Raw genomic sequence first — 19514 nt, forward strand, 5'->3', positions numbered from 1 at the left:
TTTTCATAATCTTTACTTTGACAGTGTGTAGTGTAACAAAATGTTTTCCTACCTACTGCAGTTGTTTCAATCGTTAATATGCTGCAAAATCCTTTTTTTTTACTTAAAATACTGAAAACCAGTAGAATACTTTCAGTGAAATGAAATCTCTCATTAACATGCTAAACTAGCACATGGTAATATAGTTTATGTTGACTTAGTACAGACCATGTCATTGTTCCTGGTTTTAAATGTATTGTTTTTTATAGTTAAGAAACTTCTTTCTCTTTCAATTGCTCATATTGTCTCATATAACAACTAAATACAAGTCCTCAAATGAGGTTTAAACTTAATCTGCTATTTTTGAAAAGTTATTGAGAGCAAATTAATTAAGAATAATATACCTGCATGTGTATACCCTGTGTGGATTCATTTAAATATATAAAGTATAATGCAAACCACTCCTAGCAGTGGATTCAACAGTAATTGGAAAATGCAAGGATTTATTGGTGTTTGTTATATCCATATAATGTTTGAAATTGGCTAGAACTAATAGAGTGCTCTTCAGTCATTGAAAGTTACTAACCTTTGGGATTATAAAGCAATAAAAACTTGGTGGGGGGGACTCATTTGTTTTTGGAGGTTTTTCAATTTACTCGTGATTTGGGAAAATTGTATGGGGTTTATTCCTGTGCCTCCCTCCCTATTACGTATAAATAATCAATTTCTTGATTTAAATTGTAATATGGAGATAGGAACTGCTCAGTGTTAGGTAGAGAGCAGATGTTTTCCACATCCAATTAATCTATTTCAGGAAACTGAAGAAAGTGCAAATAAGTGTGTATTTTGTGTATAAATTACTGTTTCCTATCATAGGCCAATTTGAAATCTGCAGACTTTTCTGAAAAAAATGAGGCTAAGCCTCACATATTGTTTTAATGACACACACCTTGATGGTGATAGTTTGTAGCTTTTACCATTTCTATAATTGATTCAGTTCTGAAGAACATCTCGTATGTTGTTGCTATATGTGCATTTAAAGGCTTTCTTTTTGTGTTTGTGTCCTGCAGTCCTGTAGAAACAAAAACCTATGACAGGAACAGGCAAATTTTTTTTAAGGTACCATTTACTATTGCAAATCTGGTGCCTATAGAGCAAAAAATATTTTGTGAGGCGTGTAGCTTAATGACAACATTTCTAACAGAATTTCCTTTTGTAAGCTTTTGAATACAGAAGTTATTTGAAAGGAAAATATGGAAGCTTGCTAAGTATATACAAAGTTTTAAGCATCTTCCCAATTTTCCTGTCTTGGAATAAAAGAAACGGTTTTATGAATTCTTGTAGTTATTCACATTTACTGTATGGAATTAGCTGCTCTATGAATTTCTTATTGCCTTTGAATCTCTAATAAATGGTACTACGTTTTGATATATTTTCTTAATGCCTCAAAGGTAATAGATAGTTGATAAATTATTAAAAATATTCATAGCAACCTGCTTGAGTTCTTTTTCTCACGTTTCTTTTTCTCAAACACTTTCTTTGACATGTTCATCTTATCTCACCAGGTCTTTCAAATCTAGTCTGTTTTTGTGTTTATCTCAAATTGCAGCTCACTCCATCTGGAAGCATCTCACTGATAAAGTCAATGCAGGTTATTAAAAATCCTGTAAAGACATGTGACAAGGTCTATTACTTGATACAGAGTTTGACTTCTCAGATCAGGCAGAGAATGGAAGACCCAAAGTCTGCAGGTACTGAAATATTTTTGTACTTGTATTTAGTTTCTCTAGTAAACATACATGAAAGAGAATTGTAACATAACTTTTCTTCACTAAACTCACTTTTAGCAGAACATTAGTCAACCAATAATGGATTGAAGTATTTTCACAGTCTGATTTCATATGCATAGTTTTTAAGTAAAAAGCATGAGGAACATGCGGTTGTATTGCAGGTAAGGGCTCTTTGGTGTTCAGAAATTCCAGTTTTTGCAGGAATTCTTGTCACAGATATTTGAAACTCAGCATTCCACAAAAGTAATAAGAAAAGTTGATGGTACTAAAGCTAATTTATATAGGTACATCTTTTATTTAAGGGCCAGTGGTGCATTTCTGAAGCAATGTGTTTTACTATCATAGTGGAGCTTTGTAATTGTGATGCTTTCAGCACTAAAATTATTTTTATGCCCTGCTATCCCTTCTTCTTAATAGTAACTTATTTGATCCCTCTATAACTCAGTTGTTCTTACTATGTAATTAAAATGTCCTTTTGTTACTTGAATGGCCTTAATTACTTATAAGAGATACATGTCTATCCAGATATTCAGCTGTACCACAGTGAAACTCTAGAACTGATGTTGCGCAGGTGGGCCAAGTTGGAAAAAGACTTCAAAACAAAAAATGGAAGATACGATATTAGCAAAATTCCTGATATTTATGACTGTATAAAATATGATGTACAACACAATGGATCCTTAAAATTAGAAAACACAATGGAATTATATAGGCTTTCAAAAGCTTTAGCTGACATTGTGATTCCTCAGGTAAGCATTTTCAGTTATTAAATAGAAGAAAGTTTAGAATAAATGTTTTTTTTTAATTTTTGTGAAAATGTCTACTTTGTATTTTCTTTTGAAGCTCTCACATTTTTGCAATAATAGAAGCTTTAACATTATCTGTTATCTTTCAGTAGCAAGCTGACTGGGATTTTTTCAGAAAAATTTGATTCAAAACTAATTAAGCTGTGTTCAGGGTGAATTTTTCTAGAAATTTAGGGTGTGAACATGTCTCCTTCCTTTACAGCAGTGTATTAAAATAAAATGGTTCATCTTCACCGTTCATCATAGATTTAACAGTTGCCTTTGAGAATAACTCTGTCTTCTGAAATTGCTTTTAATTTCATTTCTCTGGCTTATAGAAGTTTAATTTTTGGGCTCTTTCCAAATGACAATATTAATCCTAATCTATGCAATGTAACTAATTTTAAAAAAAATTTAATTTAAAAAGACATTTCTGCTTTTTCAAAATGCTAAGGCTTCATTATGTGAATGTAGACATTATATTTCATAGAATTTCAGGCCAGGAGTGGACAAGTTAAACTTACATGCTCTGTAGGCTGTTAAACTTCGTTTAGCTCTAAAATCTTGGAAGTGGCAGGTCATGAAATTGATCTGTGATAACAGGACAGAACAGACTAAAGCTTTCCCCAAACCTCCCTGCAGTTACACAACAGTGTTGTAACAGGTGTTTATCCATATTGTATGCAGCATGTGAAGGAAATTCTTCCTCTCCCCATCTTTCAAACTCCTTGATGTAGAAGACAAAAATAGTAGTGATGCTTAGAATGGATTGTTGTGTGTGGGTCCGTTAATATGAAATTCTGAACAGAAAGTTAGAGAAGAGCAGGTAAAAATGATGACACATACTGAAGGAAGAAGAACAAAGAAAACTTGATAGCCTACATAATGCAAAGGAAGAGTGCTTGTGTTGCTCTCTAGGGTAACAAGATTCATTCTAACTTTCATACCATGTGCAGCACAGAGTATGAAGGTCCTGGAAGAACACAGTTTTAGATATTGATCATATTACAACATTTAATATCACCAGTAATTTCCCAGTTGTACATAAATACCATTTATGTTATTATTTGGCATGGGGTGGCCTACTCCAAACTAAGACAGACTTACCTTATAGGTCCCTTTAGTGACTGTTAAAAGAAAGGGGAAAAAAAGAAACAAAAAACCACAACATTTTGGAGGCAGGATAGGAGATGCAGATGGTGACAAGAAGGCAGAATTACTCCATAGATGTTATGGTTAAGAAAAAGAGCTTTATCATACCAGAAGGTAAATCTACTTCTTTGGTTTAACTTGTGAAGGAAAAACTTTTTGTCTGTATCAAGTCAAAAGAGCAAAAAGGCAACTAACTGCTTGTTAGTTGAAGCTACATGACTAATCATATGTAGTAAAAATGTTTCAGAAAATGGTTTATAGCCAGAGCAAACTAATAGATGACTAATTTGTTTTAATATAGAAGCTTTGAATTGGAAAGCATATTAATCTTTAACTGAATTTTAAAAGTCAATTTGTTTTTACACAGGAATATGGTATTTCTAAAGCTGAGAAACTGGAGATTGCCAAAGGTTACTGCACACCTCTAGTCAGAAAAATTCGTTCTGATCTTCAGAGAACTCAAGATGATGACACTGTAAATAAGCTTCACCCTCTGTAAGCCAATTACTTTTTTACATTAATTACCATAAAAATTAGAACTATTCTGTAGGTTTCAAATTTGAACTATCTTTTTAGCTCAAAGATATTAGAAAGTATAATTTATTTATTCATTAACAGTATCTTAAAAATAAGGGCACATCTTATCATGGTCTAATAACATTTTTCTTTTTTTTTTAAGCTACTCCAGGGGTGTTATGTCCCCAGAACGCCATGTTCGTACCCGGCTGTATTTCACCAGTGAGAGTCACGTCCACTCTCTGTTATCCACCCTTCGTTACGGTGCCTTATGTGATGTAAGTTTCTCTGTTGAACCCCTGATATTTTGAGAGGAACCTGAATCTTCCTCTGACTGTATCCATTGAAATGTTAAGTGTCTTAGAAATTTATCACATTTTTTCAAACACTTTATTTTCTATTACTTATATAGAAATGTATTGCAAATTGCACATTGATTAGCATGCTAATTTCCAACAAAGTAATGCTGTGTTCTATTGGTTGTATGTGTTAGAACCACAAATAGATGTGGAAAGGCCAGATTTTTTTTTTTTTTTTTTTTTTTTTTTTTTTTTTTTTGTGTTCTGTTGTCACCAATAATTCTTCCAACTTTTATTCTCAAGTTATGATTCAGGGTTCTCTTGAATTTCCTTTTGTACTGGCATACTATTTTTGGCCATTGACATATTGTCAAGATGTCCCTACCTAATTTCAAGACTGCCCTTAGAGTACAAAGTTCTTCCTGTACAGTGAATTTTCTTACTTTCCTATACTGTTATAGAATACTACAAAGGTGCATTGTTCTCCATCTGATAGTCTTTGACACTGAAAAAGCCAAGGTCTCCATAATCAGAAATTACTTAAACTGAGCTCTTGGAGTAGATATATATGCAGCACCACAAACCTATCAGCTTGTAAGATACTATTTGACTTATACACTCCTTTTCAAATTGACATACTTGCTTCTGGTAATGGATGACTGAACTCAGTGATGGCAAAAGCATTTATCAACCTCTGTGACATGCTACAACAGGTACACTCCAAGTTTAAGTCTGATAAACTTTTAATTTTTCTTTAAGGTAGATTACTAAATGGTTTCTTTCCTGCAGCATGAAAAAGGTGACTATTCATTTAAGTAGTTTGGGTTGTGAAGGTTGTACCTCCTCTGTATGCTAGAAAGCTTTGTTTACTCTGTTTGGCTGATACCTCTGTTAGTGTGATATCTAAAAACATTTTTCACAATATACTAGCTGACATGAATTTATTGCAGTATTAGCAGTTCTCATCAGGAGAATTGAAAACAGTGCCTCTGTCTACATATGATTATTGGCAAAAAAACACGAAAGACATACTGAAATAACATATGAAAAGTTTGGTCTTCACTTTTCAGTCATCTGATAAGCAATTTTAAGTCACTCATGGACATTCATAATTGGTTTTTTTGTTGTGCCTCTGCATTTTCCTTAACTATGATGAGCTTTGCACTTCTGCTACGAAAATCTTTGTAAATGGGAGAAAAGTGAAATCATCACTCTTTTTAAAGAAAATAGCTGAGTTTTACTTGTTGATTTTTTTCTCCATAAGGAATCAAAAGATGAGCAATGGAAACGAGCTATGGATTACTTAAATGTGGTCAATGAACTCAATTACATGACACAGATTGTTATCATGCTCTATGAGGATCCAAACAAGGTATTTAAAAATGGATAAATATCTTCAGAAATTAGTAGTGCTGAGCTATGTATTAAAGTATAAACCTATTATTTTACTTCAGGAACTTTCTTCGGAAGAACGTTTTCATGTAGAGCTGCATTTCAGTCCAGGAGCTAAAGGCTGTGAGGAAGATAAAAATTTACCATCTGGATATGGATACAGACCTGCCTCCAGAGAGGTAATAATTATGCCTTTCTATAAAGCAAAACTTAGGTTTATTGCATAAGGAGGTATCTAAAATAAACACTTTAAAATTGTTATGTAAGAAATTCAAGTGTGGGTTTTTCTTTCGGTAGAGAAACATGCAGTAAAAATAAGTAGTCCCAATATTTTCCATTTTGAATGGGCACTGAGGTAGAGGACACAGATAATTTGGATGTTCTAAAGCTTTGCCAGAATTTTTACTAGAAATACAAAATACTCTTAAGTGATATCAACATCTGAGTGTCACATGAATAATATTCTGGGAACTGGAAGACATATTTAAGAAAGTAGTTTGGCATGTTTATGAATACATATTGTTGAGGAAGGATTGGTATTTTCCAAGATATATGGTCCGGTAAGTGGAGTTATGATTGCTTTTTGAAAAAGGAATAAGAGCAAAGCTTGGCTGGAGTTCTTCTAAATAGAAGAAGAAAGAAAAAACAGATTATTATGTAATAATAGACTTTACAGATTAGTAAAGTCTAGAACAGTTTTTTCAGTAATATGTGATTTATATCTTGTATTTTTAAAATCAGCATGTTTTATGTTTATGCAGAATATTTATTTAAGAGCCACTTCTGTCTACTTGTTTGAAGGTGTGCAGACAAATTGAGAATGAATTATGTATTTTCTGTAGAATGAAGGCTCAAAGAAAACCTCTCATAGAAATGATAGTGATGAGGAGGTGCACGCTCCTAAACGAGATGAAACGGATCGATCAGTAGTGATGTTCAAGCCAATGGTATCAGACCCAATTCACATACACAGAAAGTCACCCCTTCCACGATCTAGGAAGATTGGTTCTGTTGAAGTAAGTGTTTGTGTTCCAGATAATTTCTGTCGAAGACATTAACTTTTGCTTGCTTTTAAGAAAACAAAACCAAATATAATTCTGCTTTTGATTGTACAGAACCAGCATGATACATCTCACAGAAGGTTTGCCCTTACTCAGTGGGAAATCCTCCATGGCAATAATTTCTCTGAAGGGATTTTTTTAAATTATTACTATTCTGTGATAAGACTTATTTCCTTTTTTTAAGCCATTTAAGAAAAGTTGATATTTGAAAATGAAGACTCTTTCAGTCTAAACCTACATCTACCAACTAACATATATTGCTTTTCTATTCGTCCTTACAAGACAGCTACTACTGGGAATTGAGCAAACTTTCAGGGTGATTGTGCTGAAAGGGAACAGAGGGATTAGGGTGGATGGGGAGGTGCAGGACATGAGACATCTTCTGCTGTAATTGCTTTCACGTGGAGTGAAAGTGACTCCACTTACCAAGCTTTTGAAGGTAAGAAAGATAAAGTGGAAGCTTTTTTTTTTAAGTGGCTAGTGTTTGTGTTTCATGAATTCTGTAGGTAACATCTTGAACAATCTAGTTTGCTGTCTTGAAAGCCATGACATCTAGGTGTGCTTCACAGATATGGCTTAATGTCACAGAGGTGGGGGGATGCACAGCTGTATCACTGATACCATTGGGATGGTCGAGTGGAAATTCACATGGTGCATAGAAGCACTTCTGTGATATTAATGCTAGAAGCAGACTAACAGCTTCTTATTGCCTCATTTTCAGTTGCTTAAAGCCATCAGAAATGAAGATTCACACCAAAAGCTTTTTCTTTCATGTTTGTGTTGGGAATGAGTTGTCTGTATGCAGTAAAAGTATTACAGATTTGGAAATCACTTGGTTATTGGCAGTATGGAGAGAAAAAGATGCATGATTCCCTTTTGTAAAGATATCTGTATAACTTCACATGACTTGCATAAATTAACAGACATAATAAATGTTAATGTCTTACATTTTCTATTTCCAAGCTTTTTCATAAACAAATGCTCACAACATCAATATTTTTGATTTTTAAAAGTTGTTTTTGCGATGATCATGCAAACTCCCCTCCTAGCTATGAGTTCATTTATGCACAGCTTAATAGTCTATTACTTCAGACTTTCAATCATTTTCATAAATTATATCAAAGTTAACTTTCACAAGATATCAGAAGCACAAATTGCCAAATTTTGACTGTGCAGATAATACGTTAAAATGGGATGTCTTTCAGCATTCAGAGCTTGCTTTTTTGCTGGAAGGAAATAGACAATTTAGAAAAAACTTACACTGTAAAACATATTTTTCTTATAAGTAAAATAGGAAGTTTCATCTGGCCTACTGAAATCTGCAAAACTAGTATTTGGATTATTTAAACTAAACAGTATTTTGAAGCAATTTTAAAAAGTCACTGCAACTTAAACTGCAACTGCCTTGATCTTTTTTTTTTTTCTTTTTTTTTCTTTTCCCCTGCCCCCTCCCCCCCTTTTTTTTTCCTCCTATAAGGTAATTCTGTTTTCACCTATGTCCATTAATTTGAAAGGACACTGTCAGGTGTGATATTATATGTAAATTTTAATCTGGGTTATAGTCAGCAATATTTACAGAAAGAATGCAACTGTGACTGAGTCATGAAAAGAAAAAAAGCTGAGTTATAGTGGTAAGACAAGAATGTAAAGCTCATTGACATTGGGAAGCAAACTCTGTATAACAAAGAATGTTATTGCTAATGATAGGTAATGATGTAGATATGGGGGGGTGCTTAGCCTGACACTCCCTTGAAGTCCTGATAAGGTGTCCAGCACCAGATACCTTTTAGGACATTTTTAAGTTTGGAAAACTACTACCAGGCAATTTGGTGCTACTATGAGTAAGTCACTTGCAAAGTGTCAAAGGAAATTTTAAAATGTAAAAATAAGCATTCAGATAAGCTTATAGACTAGAAATGGAATCTATCAAGTAATAAATAGGAAAGTTTAATGTACTTAGGAGGGGAAAAACTATTAAACAGTCTGTCAAGGGTAACAGAAGTTGTTTCCAGCAAGTGAAAAATTCTTAAAATTATGGATTAATTGTTGATAACAAATGCTTTCTCTCATATCTAATATAATATTAGTCTACTAGAAATTTGATTGAAGTGTTGTAGTAAAAGATACAGTTGGATGAAGAGATAAAAGTGAAACTGATAACTTTCTAATATTGTATTATTATTCTTCTCTCTTTGCTGTTTAATAGTTTTAAAGATAGTATGTAAAAGGGTGCAAGCAGATTGGGTTTTTTTCTTTTCTGTTCATTTGGCTCTGTTGAATCTAACTTTGCATGCTTTGCTGTTTTTTGCCCCCTTTCTCACTTCCAGGAAGAGAGCCCCCTGAGTGTGTCTAGCCCAGAGTGTATTGGTACCTGGCTGCATTACACCAGTGGTGTGGGTACTGGGCGTCGAAGACGCAGATCAGGGGAACAAATCACTTCTTCCCCTGTCTCCCCTAAATCACTGGCTTTCACATCCAGTATTTTTGGCTCATGGCAACAGGTTTTTAAACTTTACTTCATTAAACATTTTATGCATTCCAAGCAGCAACTGTCTTTAAGGACATCTAATCCTTTGTTAAGGATTATGTTTCAAGCAATACCTTCCACTTTTTAAATTACGTGCCAAGAATGTTTGGGGGAAAAAGACCAAGGGCATATTTTTCCACTGAATGTGTTACACGCTTTCATAAACATTTGATATCTTTATAGGATTTGCAAATGTTACCACAGTAAAAAAAACTTAGTATACTGCCTAATGAAAGAGAATTATGCTTTGGTTTAGTTGTCCTTTAAGACTTTAAAACCAGCATTGCTTAATTTGGTGGTAGGTAAATTAAAAAAAAATAATAATTGCAACCAATACTATTTAAAATAATTTATTTGGTATTTCATGTTGCTATTCAAAACTTGTTTTGCATATATAATATTTTCAGTGGCCTGGTATTAACTATTGCAGGGAAGAAACTCTAGCACTAATAATTCTTGCCATCTATATCTGGAGGTGTCTGAAACTCCCAGCACAGTACATCATCCATTGACTCGTACAATATTTTGAAGATTGCTCCTTGTAATGGGGGGTGAGGGAAAAGCGAAAAAAAGAAACAGTAAATGTTTTGGAAGTACCAGTGAAGATCTAAAGCTATTCAGAATATCAAGATATTGTTTACATGTAGGACAATGGATGGTGTTCTGTAACCATATCCTTTTACTTTGAAAATTTTCATAATTTATTGTAGAAAATTCTAAAATTATATACATTGGAAAAGTTTCTATCAGCAAAGGCTGTGAGCATCTGAAGATTATACTGATTGAGCCTGTGCATGGTCAGTGATCATATGGTGTCCTCAATAGCTTGTCTGTCTTTCCTTCCCTCCCCTCCTTTTTTCAATACAGGCGCAGTTTAGGAAAGTGCATTTGGTAAAATGAAATAAAATGTCTCAAATGTTTGTTCTCATATCAGTCTTGGTCTGTGTCCTTTCTCATTCTGAATGCTTGCTTTGCACCACTTCATTGCAAGGAACTCATATGTGAAATGGACTCCCTTCAGAAGGGGATATTGCATGATCTCTCATGTTTCCTTTACATATTTTTACTAACACTTATCATACAGCTTATTAACACCTGTCTGTCTGAAACAGGCTGCTGTATCAAGTTAAATGGATGTTTCATGCTGCTGTTCTACTTTCCCTTATTTTTCTGTTTCTTACATCCAGGTCCTATCAGAAAGCAATAGTAACTTACGAACACCAAGAACTATTCTGGAACAAAAGCAGAGTGGTCTAGGTATGTGCCTACAGTTGAAATTTTGTTTGATGTTACCCACTTTTCATCTGCCTGCTGTTCTCTACAGTTGTATATTATTTGAATAGCTTTTTTGTTAACAGGACCCAATAGTACTTGTTATCAGTAACATATGCTGAGTGTCTACCTATGGACTGGACAATTTTTTTTGCAACGAAATTTTAAAATAAGTTATAACTGAAAAGAGCAAATTGTTTGAGACCCTTCATACTACTGATTTTGTACTGCTCACAACAGGTACATAGGATTTTTTTAACCTAAAGCAGGTTTTTAAGATAATATAGTTTCTGATTGAGCTTTTGGGTTTTGCAAGAATATTTTGGATTAAAATGGCCTGCTCTGGAAACAGTTAAAACACTTTTCTTTAAAATTTCTGTTTTCTATTGTGGGCAATTGATGAAAGTGAAGATGTTTTTCTGAGGGGAGGGTCATGGGGAACAAAACATAAAGTTTCTTGATAGTATCAGGGGTTTTGCACATACTCCTCTCCTAAAATTAATTTCTTCTTTTCAGCATTAGTACGAATCATGCTATAATTCAAAGGCTTCTTTAAAATTCTCTTAATTCAAGTGATGCTTTTCTATTGCTTTATTAAAACAGGCATACATATGACTCACATACAAAAAAAATGAAATCATGCACTGCTGTAAATCAATATTGCTTTTTTTTCTGTGTGTCTTTTCAAGGGAAATGATAACTATAAATAACTGCATCGCCTAGATGCATAAACTTAGAAGTAGCTTTTCCTTTATTTGCAAAGAAACATGTTTTTTGTATGTCTAATCTTTCTGTGATACTTTTCTTCCCATTATATTTTTCCCATAGCAAAATGCATACAATCAGTTGCTCTTGTTTACTGAAGTCCTGGTTTTTATTATGTGCTTGCTAAAGTTAAATGAGTATTCTTTGGTGTGACATAATATGGCTTGTGGAAGTTGATGTATTTCCGTGTAGATTAAGGTATTATATTTGGTGTAAAAGGCTTTTGCCACAGAGCAGGCACCAGTTTATTTTGGCTGATTGGTCACATGTGCTAGTAATGTTTCCCCTCATTGGACTGTTATAAGTAATGAAAGGAAGTATTGCTGGTTTAAAAAAAAAAAATCTGCCTTTACTTATCTAAAATATAAAAGATAATTTCTGAGTGAAAATTGTTTCTCCTTTCAACTAGTAGTAAAATGTAAAGGAAAAAACTTGCAATTTTTTTCCCATTTTGTTCATTGTTGTATGTAAGTTTCATTAATGGTTGATGATTGCAAAAGTTATTTTTATATTTTTATCTGTGGCTGTCAGTGATTTGTTTAAATTCCCATTCTATTGGCAGGAATGCATGAGTTGTAACAAAGTACTGTCACTTGCATGAAGCTGTGCAAAAGTCTTCTCAGGAAAGGAAGTCGAGTTAAACTTGATGAAACTTTCAGGTTTTTTCAGTTTGTAACATTGTTAGTAATGGTAGCTGAAATCTGAATAGACTATTTCCAATATGGTTAAGCTTTTGTTGGGGTTAGAATTATTTCCACATGCTAGGTCTGTGGAACTGTGTAAGTACTTCACAGCAGCCTGTCATCTCAAAGGTTGATTAGATGAAAGCAATGAACAGTATTTTTCCAGTTTATATTTGTTTCAGGAATACAGATATTCAAAGACACAACTTTCACATCATCATCATGATCATCAATCATTATCATCATCATCTTCATTTTGTTTTGTTGTTTTGTTTATGTTTACATTGATGCTAACTGGTAACTTTTTTTTACCAAAAGTGAAAACAGGACAAGAACTGACTTTGTTAAAGCCAGTCCTCTCTTTGCACACATAACAGTGCGCTCTTTCATGAGTAGAAGCACAATAAATTATGATAGTTTCAGCCTACAAGTCCCACTCTGACATTACAAGCATATTGTGAACCTGTCCAAGGCACTGCCAAAAGCTGCCTTTTGTGTGGTAAGAGCCATGTGCTTGCATGCTGCATGCATCCCCAATGTGAATGGACGAACACCTGGTTGTTGTATGTATTTTCTCTAACTCCCATCAGGGTCTCACTGTGCGGGCCTGTTTAGCACCTCAGTGCTCGGGGGTTCTTCAAGTGCACCTAACCTACAGGATTATGCTCGTACGCATCGTAAAAAGCTGACTTCTTCTGGCTTCATAGATGGTATGTGCACACTCTCGCACATGCACGCACGACCCATGTGCCACATTGAACTTCTAAAGATTTTAATGGAATCCTAGAATCTTTGGCCTTAGTATTAATTTTATGAGTTTCTATTGCTTCTTTATTGCCCATAGCTTGCTTATGTTTAACTTAATAGTATAGTTAATTCTTGTTTGCCTTGAATTGAACATCAGATTACAGACTTGTAATGTGCGCCAGGAGATGCCAGCAAGTGCATATTTTAAGTAAACGGAAAGTTTTGGTTTTAAATTCTTTAATAATTTTAAACTCTGTTTTTTATCACTGCTAATTGATCTTGAAATTAAATAAATTATTTGCAGCATATACAAGGAATGAAATTATAAAGTAGTAAGTTAAATACTGATGGTGAAAATTTTAGGATTCCTGACCTTTTATTTTCATGGGGTTTGGATTACAAAGGAGCAGGAGATTCTCAGTTCTGGATAATCTGGCATAGAGAAGAAACTCATTCACTAGATTTCAGAATGTAAAGATACCAAAGCACACCTTCGTAACTCTGAGGTGAAGCAGTATTCATGCTGTTTTCCCCCCCACTTCACTTCTCAGTATTCGACTCTAACCTGAATAACCTTGTATGCCAGAATCACCAGCTCATTCTGCTTGTTTTCATACACGTCATTACACATCTTGTAGTTACCAACAATCCAAATTTTCTTCTTTTTAACATCTACTTAGATTTTAGCCCTTTTCCTTGGTCCCTTCTGCATGCCACTCACTTCTAATACCTTCTCATCTTTTCTTTTTTCCTTTCTTCTTCCTTTTCTATTTTAAAATCTCCCACTTTTGGTAGCTGTTACAAATTTCAGGTACCTGTTTTTCTCTTTCTCAGACACCACACGCGGTTCTGCTGTTAAAAGGTTTTCTATCTCATTTGCTCGACACCCAACCAATGGTACGTTTGCTTTTATTTTAAAAACAAAATAGAAAACAAAAGGTTTCTTACTTCATCCCTTTTATTTTTATTTCAAATACGGGGTGTACAGTATCATCCAGCCGTCTGTCGTTCCTAACTTCAAGCACAATTCCAAATATATTTGTAATCATTAGATAGCCTAAATCCTTTCTTTACCATTCATTAGTATAAATACAACATCAAAATTCATTACTTAGAAAAATCTGTGAAAAAAAATTAAGTGCTACTGTTAATCATGATCTCTCTAATAAATTATTCTCCAGAAGTTCTTGTGTGATCAGACTGTATGGTACAAGATACAGACAATGAAATCTTATCTTATTAGACATACACTTCTTGATAGTAGCTGTTCCTTCTTTGTCTTTCTCTTGCTGAGCTGATTCTCTGAGCCTGCCCATTCTAAAATAAATCACTGAATTGACAGCTGGAGTTTATGACTATCTTCTTGAAGTGATGCTAAATTACAAAAACTAAAGCAGACGCTTTGGTTCTATTCCTGCTAAATTGCTATATTATTTATGGGACAAAAATTTATTTTACCTTATCATACTTCTCTGTTCATCAGATGTGCAAATTACTTAAATATTGCACTAAAAATCACAGCAAGAGAGCTGTGACTTCTTGAGCAGCATTGACCTCTTGAGCTTCAAGAGTGAGAGTTAACTGTCTTCAGTTTGCAAAATTTCTCGTTTAACACACAGGACAGAGGTATGTCTTTTTCTTCCTCAGCAAAATATTTTGCACCTCCCTTTCTACATAATTGAATAGGCCCCAGACATATCCTGTTCATGAAAAGTTGACTCAGTCTTCAGGACCCACTGGACCTGAATGTAGCTTTTCCGGATTTCTTAACTGCAGTTTTAAAATGTGCATGACTGCTGGCTGAGTTCAGTGATATTGATATTGAAATTGCAGTGGAAATCATCAGTATTTTCATGTTAGATTCAAAATATATTTGCTTAGAAAAAAAGTTAAAAAAAAAAGACTTGAATTTTTGTTTAGCCTTGCTTAGAAGCAGAGTAGTATTTTGTTACATTCATTTTAAATCCATAGTGGCTTTTTTGCACTGCAGTGCTTTATGAAGGAAAACTTTAGTAAGGCTAAATTTATTTTTAAGATCTAAAATGCCAAATCTAATGTTTTATCTCAAATAGAAAAGTCTGGAGTACATTTTTAATGTTATGACTCAAACCAATATTCCCAAAACATACAAGGTCAGAAAGTAAGAACTGCGTTTGAGAATCTGTGGCTAATAATAGAATTACTTTCTGTTCCATTTAGTCACTTTTTGTGATTCCATTCTTTTAAAAAAAGGATCTAAATAGCTTTTATCGATCACACTGATTGTTTTGATTCATTTAATGCAGCAGTTTTGCCATGCATCTTTGACAAGACTAATACATGCAGTATGAGCTCCTATGAACCCTAAATATATTGCAGGTTTCCAGGGGTTCTCCACTAACATAACGCCATATTGATGTTGTTTCATCTTTCCTCTGGACTATCATTTTAATTATCCTTGTCCCTTTCACTCTGTTTTTTTCTTACTTTTATGTTGTTATCACACCCTCTTAACTCATTTCAGACTATACCCACCCCCCCACCATCTTTAGTTCAAGGAACATGGTGAAACAAGTATCTTCTGAAAGTGCTATACCTTATTTTCTGGGCCTCTGCAGAACACCCACACCTCTTTAGGTGCTGGTCCATTTCCTCTGTGGAATTTCTAGGCTCCAGTGGTATGTCTCTACAGTTATTGAATCTTAAGACAGCAGGGTGGCTTTTTAAGATGCTGCGTTAACCCTTTCATTGGCTTGCCTTTTGATGCTTTAAGAATAAATACAGGCAAAAATCAAAGGCTGTTAGTGTATAGGGAATTGCCTTCTTAAAGGGATACTGTCAGGCTTCTTCATCATAAAATTTAAAATTTATTTCCTATAGCATCATCATTTATCACTTTTCATTTTATAACATCATAAAATATTTATCAGAAAACATTCAAATAAAACACTACACATAGATTTCCAGATTATGTTTTAAGCCATATCCCTTAGAAATAAAGGTACTACAATGATATGCTGGGATATGACTAGCTGACAGCAGAACTGTCAAAACTCAACAAAAAATTTTGGAGGGGAAATTGCTAAAACAAGAAAATTTTATTTCTTCTCTTTTTTCTTTTAAAGGGCATGAGTGCATTTTGGAATTTCTTCCTGGTTCTCTCTAGCATGTACTATAACAATAATAGTTACTAAAAGGTTAACCTGACATTGTCCCACTTCATTAATTGCAAAATCAGAAAAAATAATTCTCTTTCAAGTGATAGTGAATTTTCTGTCAGGGAAAAGAGAAATCATACATTTTACTGTAAGGCAACGAAAGGGTTTGCGCTTTATATGCATGCATATAGTTATTTAGGATATTAATATGTATGGTAAGCATCTTAGTGCTTACACTGAAGGCTAGCTACTGACTTTATAGGACAATAGAAATTAATAGTATGGTGGTGTTTCTTTTGTACACAAAACACAAGTTTTCATGAAATGCAACATTTTGTTTATAATTTAAGAGAAGCTTACATAAATATACCTCCATTGGTTGAATATTGTAGCAATAGTCCCCAAAATTTGAATATGGCCAAGGTGGATCTAAATATAATTATAGATATTTGGGGGTGGAAATCTTGCTGAATTTCTTCTTTATGCAAAGTACTGATGGGGAGTGAATGGGCAACATTGGCTATCACAGGAACATTGTTGCTTATTATTTTATGGGAAAGAACAGTTCCCAGTCATAATGCTGTCTCTAATAAATGTACCTTGAACTGAAATTCTAAAACATTATTTCATTCACTATTGCTTCTTCATTTAATTGTCTTAGAAGAAATTTACAGTATTGAATTGCAAAGTTGTAATATTACAGCTGTATGTTGAAAAAACTAATGGACATGTTTTCCTCTTCTGAAATACAACTGGATGAAAAACTGTTTATTGAGTTACCAAACTTGAACTACTTTAGAGGACTGCAAATTTTTTTTTAGCCAAGATGTTTAAATGCTTTTTAGTGTGTTAGTAATATGGATATGCATGGTTAGTGTATGATCATTACTAACGTAGAAAAACAAAGTCCGGTAAATTTTTAGATTTTTCATTAGGTTGCTTTACTTATATATGTTCCAATATATGAAACTTCTAGTCTTTCAATACTGTTTTTAATTGCATAAAGGTAGGTATATATCTGTCTGTAAAACCATGTAATCCTAAGGTATAAAAATGCTAACAGTGGTTTTCCTTTGGTACTAAAGGCAACAGTTTGTTTTCACAGAATACTGAAGATGATAGAACATGAATTCTGCAAATTTATTTCTTGGAAGATACAGCATTTTTAGCTCTTGTCTGCTAACAAAATAGCTATCCTACTTTCTTGCATGAATGAGTTACCTATTTAATTTTGTGCCGGGTATCAGAATGAGTAGGAGAAATACTACCTTTTCCTGACCTTTTTTTTTTTTTTTAGTTATCTGCTAAGTTTGTCTTAAAGGGAAATTATCTTTCATTAATTGATTTGGGAGTATGGCACAGTTCTCATGTTGGAATAATTTATGTGTACACATGTACTTCATGTGTACATGGGACTTGTATCCCATATATTTTATCTTTAGCTGGAAACTGGCTCATCTTGTTCCAACTCCTGTAATATTTAATTTCCATGATTTCAAGAGACTTATGCCTGCATGTGCTCATGTAAACTAAGCATTTTTTATCATGCATTAATGCAGTACCTTAAATCTTGTCTTATGTTTGGAAATCTCTTTTTTTATTATTTTTTTCCTTTAGGTTTTGAACTGTATTCGATGGTGCCTTCTATTTGCCCTTTGGAAACTCTACACAATTCCTTGTCTCTGAAGCAGGTGGATGAATTTCTGGCTTCTGTTGCTGCTCCATCAAGGGAAAATCTACAGGAGACATGTACTGGTTATAGCTTATAATTATGTTAATTTTTAATTCTTAACTGTTGTCTAGTTTATCTTTGCAGTGTTTGCAGATAACAAGTATAATTCATTGAAGTAACGTCTCTGTTGGCTGAGGTAGTAAATTAAGGATTTAATAAAATCATTGTTAGTTTATTTCCTTTATTATTACATTGACTTCTCTGTACTGTCCACACTCAGCACAGTTACAGGTAATGCTTTTCAGGGAACATGCAGTATACCCAGCTTTATATTGTAATGTTCTACTGGCAGTAAACTCAGCAGAGTAGTGTTGCATTTACACACAAAACGTCATTGTTTCCTGTTTCTTTCAGTATTACTTGGGGTTTCACCTGTTGAATGCTTTGCATTTACTTAGCTTTTTAGCAGTTTGTGCTGTGTGTTTAAAGTTTAGGTGATCTTGAAGGGAAATACAGCTGAACTTTATCCATGTGCATGTGTCTGGGGAAATGATTTCCCATTGTGATTCTTCTGTGTCTTTGGAAATGGTTTCAGTTAGGTCAGATTTACCACATAATAGGATGTGTCAGGTGATTGAAAATCATTCTTCCTAAGGAAGTGTCTAAAGACTTATGCTTTGATCAGGAAACTTGTACTGTTTCCTGATCAAAGTACTGATACAACAGTATTCTACCTGTTTGGACTTATCCCTTTTTTCTACAGGATTTTTCATTTTTCCCCCCATTATTTTGTACAGTTTAGATTTTAATCAGGGGCTTATTTGATAGGGTAGGCCTCCTATATTTGGGAAGGAATATAAGCAATTTAAGAAAATTGATGTTACTGAAAAAGAGCTCTGAGAGGCTTGTAAGTATATGAAAATTCTCAGCTACTTAAAATGTCTTTTTATACCAGTTAGGAAGTTTGTGTGTCTTCAAAATCAGTTCAGAACTGAGAGTATACAAGATGAAGAAATACTGAAAACCAAAATGTCCTAGCATACGGTTGTCACCTTTCTACCAAGGAGTGATTGGAAAATAGACCCAATACAATTAAAGTCATATATGTTTAGTTCTCCTGCTTCCCTGTACTATTTGGATGTTGCCTAGAGATTAATGCATTGTGTGGGCTTTTTATAGATATATTGGTCTTAAAGCCTGTTCAGGTGCAATCTTCATAACCTATGAAAAATAACACAAATGCTTTTGCCAGTCTTCAGGCAAGGCATCTGTTACTGAAATTCTGCCTTAACAGCATGAACTTATTGTGTTGCTTTCTGTGGTAAAAGAGAGATTTTAAGACTTGCCTTCATATTGTAAGGTTTTGACACTAGAGTCAAAATTGGTAGCTGAGCAGCTGGTTGTATAAATGTGGTACCTGTTTTGCTGGATGGATACACAGTCCTGTGGCTACAGTTTTTGACATCTGGTTTAGGTCAGAATATTTTTATTATTAATACTTCTTTTTTCCCCCATCATTTCAGCTTCTCCAACTTACATGATGCCCCATTCAGGAAGAAAAATTTCTTTAAATACATTTACCCCTGCAAAAATTCAACCAATTCCACTTGAAACTTTGCCTGAAAGGCTAGTGGTGGAGAAACTAACCTTATGTAAGTAAATTCTGTCAAAGGCAGAATGACTAACTTGATTATTTCCAGCAGTATAAATCTTCCTTACATATTATGTGACTTCGTA

The 19514-nt window shown here is 33.9% G+C and overlaps 1 protein-coding gene across 4 annotated transcripts in view; it reads left to right on the top strand.

The window, feature by feature from the left end:
• PPIP5K2 (diphosphoinositol pentakisphosphate kinase 2) overlaps positions 1-19514 on the top strand; it is a 46927-nt gene that overhangs the window by 24948 nt on the left and 2465 nt on the right. For 3 of the 4 annotated variants that reach the window (XM_053968764.1, XM_053968763.1, XM_053968762.1), the window contains exons 18-30: positions 1589-1730; positions 2295-2518; positions 4074-4201; positions 4386-4500; positions 5786-5893; positions 5976-6092; positions 6756-6929; positions 9302-9475; positions 10689-10758; positions 12812-12931; positions 13803-13865; positions 17723-17854; positions 19301-19429. In XM_053968764.1, coding sequence (XP_053824739.1) covers positions 1589-1730; positions 2295-2518; positions 4074-4201; positions 4386-4500; positions 5786-5893; positions 5976-6092; positions 6756-6929; positions 9302-9475; positions 10689-10758; positions 12812-12931; positions 13803-13865; positions 17723-17854; positions 19301-19429 — 1696 coding nt within the window. The remainder of the gene's footprint in view (positions 1-1588; positions 1731-2294; positions 2519-4073; positions 4202-4385; positions 4501-5785; positions 5894-5975; positions 6093-6755; positions 6930-9301; positions 9476-10688; positions 10759-12811; positions 12932-13802; positions 13866-17722; positions 17855-19300; positions 19430-19514) is intronic. The other variant, XM_053968765.1, reaches the window with a different exon arrangement.

Source organism: Vidua chalybeata, chromosome Z (assembly GCF_026979565.1).
Source record: "Vidua chalybeata isolate OUT-0048 chromosome Z, bVidCha1 merged haplotype, whole genome shotgun sequence".
Classification (NCBI taxonomy): Eukaryota; Metazoa; Chordata; class Aves; order Passeriformes; family Viduidae; genus Vidua; species Vidua chalybeata.